Source organism: Corvus brachyrhynchos, unplaced genomic scaffold (assembly GCF_000691975.1).
Source record: "Corvus brachyrhynchos isolate BGI_N302 unplaced genomic scaffold, ASM69197v1 scaffold544, whole genome shotgun sequence".
Taxonomy (NCBI): Eukaryota; Metazoa; Chordata; class Aves; order Passeriformes; family Corvidae; genus Corvus; species Corvus brachyrhynchos.
The window spans coordinates 3,593,070-3,601,651 of NW_008238325.1; the positions used below are offsets into that span (position 1 = coordinate 3,593,070).

The 8,582-nt window shown below is 40.7% G+C and overlaps 1 protein-coding gene across 1 annotated transcript; it reads right to left on the reverse strand.

Annotated features, from left to right (window-relative positions):
• Window positions 1-1,859: 1,859 nt before the first annotated feature.
• Window positions 1,860-8,056, reverse strand: TM4SF4 (transmembrane 4 L six family member 4). The gene is made up of 5 exons (XM_008633775.2): window positions 7,647-8,056; window positions 7,317-7,406; window positions 5,062-5,195; window positions 2,307-2,496; window positions 1,860-2,080 (listed from the first exon to the last, which is right to left on the reverse strand). The coding sequence occupies exons 1-5, from the start codon at window positions 7,818-7,820 to the stop codon at window positions 2,063-2,065; spliced, it is 606 nt and encodes a 201-aa protein (XP_008631997.1). The 5' UTR covers window positions 7,821-8,056; the 3' UTR covers window positions 1,860-2,062.
• Window positions 8,057-8,582: the final 526 nt, after the last annotated feature.

Sequence of the window (8,582 nt, forward strand, 5' to 3'; positions counted from 1 at the left end):
CCTGCTGAAGTGCATGGGCTCAAAATCACATGTGCACACTCCACATGTTGTAATGTGAGTTGTTAAATAACCAGTGTGTATCCTTTTATGATAGCTCTCAGGTGAAACAGTGCCATGCAATGTCGAAGCTGCCGTGTTCTCAGCACCCTGGTCACCCAGTCACCCAGCAGCCAATTTTTATGGGTGAATAATGAAACTTCAGCCAGCATGGGCATTTCTGAGAGTTTACAAAGAATACTAATATCCTTTCTTTTGGCTACTATGATTTTTACTTCTGTATTAGTGTATGTTGATATTTGGTATTTGTAGTGGACCACACTATAACAGAGCGTGGTCTTGAAGTTGGTCAGGGTTCCTGAGGTCTGTTAACACTTTCAGTTATCCCTGTTTGTGGTTTTTTTCTTACCATCATCTTTCTGTCCCTTCCTAGCACTGCACTCTCTTTATCTGTGACTTCTCTCCCGGAATTACCACTGACCTTTTACATCATTCTCTGTTATGAGGATCTATGATTAGTCCCTCTCCTTGATTTTACTGGATGCTTTGCTAGGTAAAAACACAGAACAATCTCCAGTTACTGCAGAATGGACACTGCAGATGTGTGATTCCCTTGAAATTAAGTGCTAGGGGACAGCCTCAGATGTTAGCCTTAACTGAATAGATTTGGGAACACTGTTGTTGGCACATTAAAGTGTGAGTTCAGCTGGGCTGCTGGTTCTGGCTCATTTACCCTTCTTCAATACACCTGAAGGCCAAGGTGTGAATGCAGTCCAGATCACAAGATGAAACCGTGTGCACCTTGTGTCAGTATCTACTATAGATTAGCTCGTGTTAGAAAGCCATCATGTAGCTGGGTGGCTCTTAGAAGCAGTAGCTCATTGATTTTGATGTTAGGTATTATAGCCTGTTATTTCTTATCCCATCTCCTACAAAGATTTATGTACTCTGTTTATTGATATATCAAAGCTGTACACTATGCAGCTACCCATCCCTTTGTTGAACACTGATGAGAAACACTCCACGTTCCCAAAGGCTTCATATAAATCAAACAAGACAAATGCGAGATGAGATGCAGGACAGCTGCTCACCACAAATGAATAGATGTGAGAAGGTTGCACAGTGTGTGTTGAAATAAAGGGTACTCTCAAATTCCTGGGCAATGCAGTAGAACAGGTGGGACAGACAGCTGTTTCTGAAGAGGTTTTTTTACAATTTATCATCTTGCACAGTGTAATTCTCAGTACCTATATCAAACCGTTTAACATTTCTGCATCTTGCTCAAGAGCTTTCAGTGCTTTTAAGTACTTCTAAGTTCTTCAAATATCCCTAGTGTAAATACAGTCAATGAAATACATTTTCTGAAAGCACAGGCCACAGAATCATTATTTCAGGAGGAAAATTTTAGGGAACAGATATGGCAAATATTGAGAAGCGTTGAGAAATCCAGCCTGGCAAACTGGTTTGTGAAAATTTGTTTCAGAATTTTTTTAAAGAAGCATATTAGTTGATTTGAATCCCTCAAATGTCTCCAATCCCTCTTATTTTCTCCTTGATTCCTTTGGGAAGTAGTTTTTTTCTTTTAAAGTTTTAGAAGTTCTTTCTAAAAGGTATTTTTGCCTTTGAGCTCTCTATTGTCTTTCCTGTCTTTTTCATAGCAGTGTGCCAAATACGGCTAAATTGAACTTCTGCAAAAAGATTAATAAACAGCATTTGTGCTCATGTATAGATTGGAAGCTTTGAGGAGTTACAAGCTACCTAACTGACCTGAATAGAAATTGTAACCCAAAACTGTATTTTGCCTGAGAATACCCTCTTTTTAAATGGAAGCTGTTTTACAAAAATAAATATGAATGTGAGAGTTGTATTTCACTTATTTTATTCCATGATGAGGGATTTCAGGAAGGCTGCAAACAGAGTCAGGGCTTCATGACATTGGTGGGAGGAGGAGCCCTTCATTCTCATCTTCTTAGCCCGAGCCAGTGCATCTGATGGCTGTTTTGTGGAGCGGCTGCAGAAGGGATCCTCTCAAGGTGAGGAGGGTTGTCTGCAATATTCCTATTCTTTAGACAGTTCCATTTCCCTGGAAGAATAAAAACATGGAGGTAATTTCCTGGCTCCTATTGCTGTGACTTTCGAAGGATTTTATTATTTCCTAATGGTAACAGTGTAGGGTTTTGGCAGCTATGTTAGAAAACACGATCATGGACCTGAAGGAAGGCTAGTTTAGTTTTTCTGACTGTCAGCTAGAGGTGTGTATGTAATTCATAAGTACGTGAAATAACAAAGGAGAATCATCGGTTGCTCACCCCACAACATCCGCAGCATTTGCAGTCCCCACAGAGGGTTCCAAACAGGCCATTGACCGCCTGAATGCCACAGAGCACTCCCTGGATCCCGCTCATGATCAGCAGTAAGGAGAAGAGTGACAGGTGCCATGGGACAATATTTGCAGGTGAATCACACGTATTCCACAATGTGTAGTCAGCAAGGTAGTTCCTACAGGAGAACAAAATAGTTAGGAAGAAGACTACATTAACTCACAAAAGAGGGTCTCTCACCCCTGAGAAGTTGTCACTGCTGTGCCATGCCGACGTTTTGTTTGCTTTGGTAAGAATTTCCATTGTCACACTGGTGCTACTTATCTAGAATATGACTTCAGTTTCTAGCTGAATTGAAGCAAGTGACTTGAAAAAAACAAGACATCAGAAGGGAACAATTGGAGACAAGTATATGTTTGATACAACTGAACCATTTCTAGTGCTTTGGGAAGAAAAGATCTTAGCCAAATGTGTGCCAAATGGGTTTTATCTGTTGCTGTGTTTTTTCAGGGGCATTTTTGCTGCTTTTACTTGATGACGGCATTTTTTGGGAGTGGGGGTGGGTGGGGGACTGTGGTCAGGGCATGCAATCCAGTACCTCAAAGTACTATTGGGAACAAGGAAGTAAATTGTAATAAAATCAAAACAACTGAATTATCAAAACAAATCATGAAATTATACAAGTCACCTCTTTCCCACTGAGCTGAAAAGAACAGCTTTTGCTGTTCTAGATGCCTCATCTAAAGGTATTTTCCATAATTTTTACGTTCGCATTTTGATTTGATTGTAAACTGCTTAACCACTGGCTATATTTCCTCTGCTTATTCTTAGTGCTGACTTGTTTGTGTTCTTGTCAAGTGATTTCTGGACTGCAACCAAAACTATGTTTGAAACAGAGCATATTTCCAGAGACTCTCAGAATGAGACTAAGGGAGTTGGTTTCCAGCCCTCACTGGCCCATGAACAAATAATCCTCTACCTGTATACTTCTTGTTTTCTTTTTTTTTTTTTCTTTTCAACCTGAAGTATAATTTTTTGGTGTATTATGCAAGAAATGCTGCCAGGTCACTCTTGACTGAGGCAGACTGCATTAAAAGTTCTGAGGTGATGGGGAGTTTACTGCAGCCCTTGCCGTTCTGTTCTGACCACACCTGCTCTCCTCAGTAGTACATTGTGCCCTGTTGTTTGTTGAACTTGTTTTGACTTCAGCCTGAGCAGTGGGATTACTGGGGTTAGGTGATAAATATACATGACATTGAATATGTTTGCATTGCAGAGCATGAGGAACAAGCAGCTTCCAAATGCCATAGCCAAAATAAAATTATACATAGATTATATTATTATAATATATATTATATTATTATTCCTAATTATTTGAATACCATCAAATTTCAATGTAATCATAGAATCACAGAATGGTTTGGATTAGAAGGGACCTGAGAGATCATCTCATTCCAATCCCCCTGCATGGTCAGAGACCCCTTCCACTATCCCAGGTTGCTCCAAGCCCTGTCCAACCTGGCCTCGAATGCTTCCAGGGATGGGGCATCCACAACTTCTCTGGGCAGCCTGTGCCAGTGCCTCACCACCCTCACAGGGAAGAATTTATTCCTAATATTTGATCTAAACCTGCTCTTAGTTTGAAGCCATTATCTTGTCCTGTCACTACATGCTCTTATAAAAAGTCCCGCTCCATCTTTCTTGTAGGCTCCCATCAGTTACTGGAAAGCCACAATCAGGTCACACTGAGGCTTCCCTTCTCCAGGCTGAACAATCCCAATTCTCACAGCCTTTCCTCATAGAAGAGGCGCTCCATCCGTCTGATCATCTTGGTGGCCTCCTCCATCTGTGTCTTTAACAAAGATATTAAATAACGCCAGTCCCAGTAGGGATCCCTGAGGGACACCTCTTGTCACTGATGTCCATAAGGATCCTGAGCCACTGACCACCACCCTCTGGATGCAACCATCCAACCACATTTTTTCCATCTAACAGTTCACCCATCAAATCCCTCTCTCTCCAATTTAGAGAGCAGGATGTTGTGGGGGATTGTCTCCAAATAAATGACTTCTGTAGTCCCTCTGTTATCCACTGATGGAGCCACCCCATCATAGAAGGCCACTGGGTTGTCAGGTAGGGCTTGCCCTTGGTGAAGCCATGCTGGTTGTCCCAAATCACTTCCCTGTCCTCCATGTGCATCAGCAGACCTTCTAGGAGGAACTGTTCCATGATCTTCCCAGGCACAGAGGTGAGGCTTACAGGTTGATGGTTCCCAGGGTCCTTCTTCCTACCTTTTTTAAAGATGGATGTATTGTTTCCTTTTTTCCAGCCACCTGGGGCTCCACCTGACTGCCAGGACTTTTCAGATATGGAGAGTGGCTTGGCAATTACATCAGCCAATTCCTTCAGGACTCTGAGATGTGTCTCAGTGTGTCATTGCTATTCATCTAAGTGGAATTTATCCCCCTATGTTGCTTATCATACCAAGAATAACCTAGGAGGAGTCTGTGCATTTCTCTGTATTGGCCCCGTTGAAACTCAGTAGTTTTGATAGTACTTGTTATTCTTTACATCTGTGCTCTTGAACCTTATGAAGTGTTGCTGTGCACTGCAGGCACTTCTAAGAGCTTCTGTAATTTAGACAAACAGTATAATTCCCGTTTTTATACAATGGGTTTGGAATTTGAATCATATCACAAACTTAAAACATGTATATCTTTTTCTCCTGATTGCCTTGTCTTACCCATCCTGGAAAGGGTACTTCCACTCGTTTCCAGTCTTGCATTTAGGGCCTTTGTTTAGGGCTACTGCTGACAAAATAAAGCAGTATCCGGCTCCCAGAAGTCCAACGGCAGCAAATATTATAGAAGAAAACATCTGATGAAGAGAAAAAGAATGTTATTTTGGTTCTCATTCAAACAATTAAATGCACCCTTAATGTCAGTGTACGTCCCCTAAATTCAGCTGTTAATAGTCAAATAGTCAACACCTGAACAGCTAAAGCATATTAGTTTTCATTGCATAGTAGATGTGTAATGCATACCTCTATGGTATTTTAAAGCTTTACCACCAGCCCCGTGTGCCTGAGGAGGAGAGGGCAGACGCTGGCAGCAGATGGCGCTGCTCCCCCGGGGCCTCCTGTACCAGGGCTCCTGTTCCCCTGCAGCCAGATGTTTTTCTCAGGAGACTGCAAGCAAGACTGAAGTCTTGGACCACTCAAGGCATTTTTTAAAAAAATCTACAGTATCCTTTACAAGTTAGCTTTGGTATCTTGGTTATATTTGGACCAAATAATTATAGTTTTCCTTCCCAAGTCTCCCTTTAGGTTTCATATTATACTTTATCTCCTCACAGGTATTTACCAGTGTAAGCTCTAGTAGTGCAATTTAAATGGATGGGAAAGTATGTCTTTATTTTTCTGGCTTTCTATTACAGATTTTTCATATATATTAATATATAAGTAAATCATGCAAGAACTAATGCCCTGCTTGAATTCTGAAACACTTGTAGCCTTTAACAGTTCATAGGTAGAGGTAGTGTCCTTTATTGGATTAAAGGGATACAGGTGGAGCTAAAAAACGCCATACTTTCAGGTTAGAACCATTTAGGTTGGAAACAACCTCTAATATCATCGAGTTCAATGTGAGTTTTTTGTTCAAACCTCATCACAAGACTCTTGCCTTGAGTGCTGGCATGCATTTTAATGTTGATATATCCGATAGGGCTAGCTTAAAAATTATGCTTTTGTAGTAGACATCATAATAATGGATTTCAGCTAACATACAATACCACATTTGGTTCTCAGCCATGCTGATGGTGATAAGGCCAGTAGGACTCTCATAGTACAGTGTACTTGGTACACTTGACTGTATTAATATTCCCAGTCATCTGCACTCTAACACCCTTGCCAGCAAAGAAGGCAGGTTGCTTTGCAGGCAGCACCACACACATGCAGGTTGGCTCACACTCAGCCAGTGCTCACAGTGGTCACTGTGTGGGACTGTGCCCCTGGTCACCACATGACTGAGCGGCAGCAAAACCACAGTGCTTGGCTACTCGTGGAGTGGTCTGTGCTCTGCAAAGTTTAACTAGTTTCTCCTCACTGCTTGCAGAAAATGGATCATATAGTGTTATAAAGAGAAACAGGTGGCTCCATTTCCTCTTTTTCCAAGTTCCACCTGTTTTGTTGGCATTGCATGAACACAGCATCAAAGACAGAATTTAGGGAAGGCTCTTTGGTCAACCTTATAGTCATGAATCTTTTCCTATTTGTTTTTCTCTTTTTTTTTTTTTCTCTTGAAAATCTGTTCCTTTATTAAACAAGTGTAACGATCTACTTGATCCAAAGAAATTATTTCAAAAGGACATATTTTCCTATGAGAAATATACTTATTTTCTGATTTAATTTTAAAACTAAAATGTTTGGGATGTTTACTAGTGTCTGAAAGTATCATTTGGAAACTTTTCTAGTGTGGGAGGAAGCTATAAATTCAATGTAGAGCCTGGTCCACACTGCTTTAGGTAGGAGGTTGGATTAGGTGACTTCCCGAGGTCTACTCCTTCCTGAAATTTCCTGTGAATCTAATGAGATAGAGCTCATTTTGAAGGTCTGCAGTGAGTTGGGAATGTAGTGTCTGACTGCCAGGGTAATTTTAAAAGCTGCCAACAAAAACTGTCTAAAGGGAGAACTGTTGTACTCTGCAAAACAAAGTGTAGATCTTTCAGCAGTAAGTTTTGATTGTGATAGTAACTATAAGTATCTTGTGCTAGCAAAAACCACTGAGGCCATACCATTGTGGTACCTGTGGTAGAACATCAGAGGCATAATACAATTTTTACAGCCTGCTGTTTCCACTTCCCAGCACTCAAACAAATGTCAGAGCTGTGTCCCACACTCAGGACAGCATCTGTCTAGACTCACAATGACTGTGAGAGGAAGATACATATATCAGTAACAATTTAACTTTTGCTTTTTTTGCCGTGTTTCCTTTCTCTTACCGCAAACCTCTTTCCACAGCTCCGATTACCACAGCATCCACAGCAATCATTATTCTGAAGGCCCAAAAATACCAAGGCAGGGAAGATCATCTACAAATAATAGAAATAGTTTGAATTTGGATAAATTTAAGTTACATATTCTTTAAATATAATAATTCTATGGGGTTTTTTTTTCTTATCATTAGGTTAAGTTACTTATTGCTAAACCTTTGGATGACTTATAAGTTATTTGTTCATCAAAGAGGAATTTGCAGTCCTGAGAAAATTCAACAATGCAAGTCATGGCTGGGGGTGGGAGGAAGGTAGGAATGTCTGAATTTAGATACTTACCAATACACCTGATCCCAAGATCCCTCCAAAGTACCAAACCTCATCTGTAATGTGTGCATTGTCTTCAGCCACTTTTCCTCCAGGGAAAAACAACAAAATGTTAGCAAGGGTGCAGAGCACGGCCAGAGGGATGAGAGTACTTCCCAGGCACTTGGCACAGCCTCCCGTGCACATGCTTCTTTAAAGGAATTGCAAACACAATTGAAGACAAAATAAAATCTCTCAGATGTTCTCAGAACTACTTTATAAAAAGAAGCTTCTTGGTGTACTTTGCAAAATCCCGTTTCTGTTGTGCCGTTAGAGGAGCTGAGCCTGTAGAATGCTCCCGTCAGTGTTCCTGCAGTCAATCCAAAATACACTGTGCTGGCTTTTTATATGGCCTTGCAGCTGTGATGTCAATTTTCTGAACGTCCATAAATGAAATTACATTCAGGGCAGCCTCTCATTTTACTATGACAACCCGCAAACTCTGTTAATATTTTACTAAGGTAGCTGAGACACTTCATAATCTGGGCTCAGGTCATAGGTAGATATCTGTCTTAGTTCTGGATCATCATTTTTACAGCACACGATCTTTCTTCATACTAGAAAACACTTCTTTTGCAAGGACTGACATAAAAATGCATAATGAGTCAGCTGATATTAATAACATATCTATAGTCCAAGTTTTTACATGTCATGAGACAGTTCTGTAATTGAAATAGTAGAGAGGCTAGCTGATAAAAGGTGAGCCATTATAGACCAATAAAGATACACATCCCCAAACCCAAGAAAGTTCTTGGGTTGCAGCAGGATGAGAAACATTTATTGATGTTAGGCAGTTGGACTGCGCCTCAGGGCATGTGTTTCTTCTCCTTCTTTGGGATTAAAAGGTTGATTTTATATTTATTTTGTGATTTCATGCTCTACATGATCAAGACTGTTTGCAGGAAAGAG